This window comes from Aplysia californica, unplaced genomic scaffold, assembly GCF_000002075.1.
Source record: "Aplysia californica isolate F4 #8 unplaced genomic scaffold, AplCal3.0 scaffold00074, whole genome shotgun sequence".
NCBI classification, from domain to species: Eukaryota; Metazoa; Mollusca; class Gastropoda; order Aplysiida; family Aplysiidae; genus Aplysia; species Aplysia californica.
The window spans coordinates 809,019-810,723 of NW_004797344.1; the positions used below are offsets into that span (position 1 = coordinate 809,019).

Below are 1,705 nucleotides of genomic sequence, written 5' to 3' on the forward strand. Positions count from 1 at the left end.
AGTGTTGTTTCTCTCTCTCTCTCTCTCTCTCTCTCTCTCTCTCTCTCTCTCTCTCTCTCTCTCTCTCTCTCTCTCTCTCTCTTCCACATCCCCCACATCAAACTCCCACTTTCTCTCTCTCTCTCTCTCTCTCTCTCTCTCCCACATCTAATTCCCACTTTCTTTCCCTCTTCCACATCAACACATCTAACTCCCACTTTAGTGGGTGGTTGGCGGGTGCCCTGGTGTGGTTTGCTTCAAACATCTATCGTCTTTATCTCCCCTCCTTCTTTTTCTCTTGTAACACCTCTAATCTTCGGCACTTATATTACCTTACTGCGTTGCAAGTGCCGTAAAACTCTTATTAAAAGCAAAATAACTCCCACTTTCTCTCTCTCTCTCCCACATCTCCCTGTGGCACAGGCTGGTGCTGCTGGCGGCCGTGGTCGTCTTCACCCTTGCCGTCCTTCAATCGTCGGGGAATCCCACTGAGCTACGCGCTCCTGTGATGGTCGACGTGGTGGTCACTCCCAGCAACACTGCGGACGTCTCTGGTTACGTGTCGGGTCAAGTCAAGTACCTCAACTTCATCATCTCGGACAATGTGACGAAACCGTCGCCGACATGTTCTCCAATACACAACATCGCATTCCTAAAGACACACAAGGCGGGGTCCTCGACTGTCACGAGCATTCTACAACGTTACGGGATGACGAGGAATTTGCAGTTCGCCTTGCCGGACAAACCCAGCCACACCTTTGCCTACAACTATCTGTCTAAGCCTGGAGGTAGGCTCACCTTACAAGCCGTCATTCCCTTACTGCCTGGTAAGGAGGAGTACAATATTCTCTGTAATCACGCAGTCTACAACCGCACCGCATTCCGATTAATCATGCCTTCAGATACTGTTTATATATCGATCCTCAGAGAGCCATTTTCCCAAGTGGAGTCAATATTCGAATACTATGGCGTAATCGGCTCACTTGCTCGTGTCAATCCCTCGATTCGAAATTTTACGAATCCGCTGTCAGAATTTTTCTCTAACCCTTACAAATATGAAAAAGGGAACGTACATTTTTCATATTTACGAAACAAGCAAGCAGAAGATTTTGGATTGAGTGTAGACGAGTTATTTTCACCTTCAAAGTTTGATGAATACCTTCAACAACTGTCTCAAGATTTCCTTCTCGTTATGATCATGGAATATTTTGATGAGTCACTTTTGCTGCTAAAACACGCACTGTGCTGGGACACGAAGGATATTCTGTTCATTCCAAAGAACAAAAACGGTAGAAAACCCAGAAGAAACTTTACAGACGAGGACCGAAAGCGACATAGGAAATTGTCTTCCTTGGATTACAAGCTTTACGATTTCTTTTTGAAGCGTCTGCAGGACGAGCTGTCTCGTCAGAGCGAAGACTTCTTCCAAGAACTAGACAACTTCCGGTCACTTTTGACACAGGTCAAGCACACGTGTGAAACAAAATCTTCATTTTTTTACGTCACAGCTACGCGCTGGTATGACGCGTTCAACGTCACGGCCGAGGACTGCAATATTCTGCGCATGCCCGAGCTGGTGGCTTTGGATGTCCTCTTGAAGAGAGCACGACCCCCAGTGGTCACTCCGACACCACTTTCGGGGTCCAAAATCCACTAAAGATGTGTGGCCTGAAGATGGGAGAGAGTGAGAGAGAGAGAGAGAGAGAGAGAGAGAGAGAGAGAGAGA

At 47.1% G+C, this 1,705-nt stretch overlaps 1 protein-coding gene across 4 annotated transcripts in view; it reads left to right on the forward strand.

Moving 5' to 3' along the window:
- The window catches only part of LOC101852835 (galactose-3-O-sulfotransferase 2), a 51,355-nt gene extending 49,680 nt beyond the window's left edge, over positions 1 to 1,675 (forward strand). For all 4 annotated transcript variants that reach the window (XM_005094032.3, XM_005094029.3, XM_005094031.3 and 1 more), the window contains exon 3: positions 403 to 1,675. In XM_005094032.3, coding sequence (XP_005094089.1) covers positions 403 to 1,636 — 1,234 coding nt within the window. In that variant the 3' untranslated portion in view covers positions 1,637 to 1,675. The remainder of the gene's footprint in view (positions 1 to 402) is intronic.
- The last annotated feature ends 30 nt before the right edge of the window (positions 1,676 to 1,705 follow it).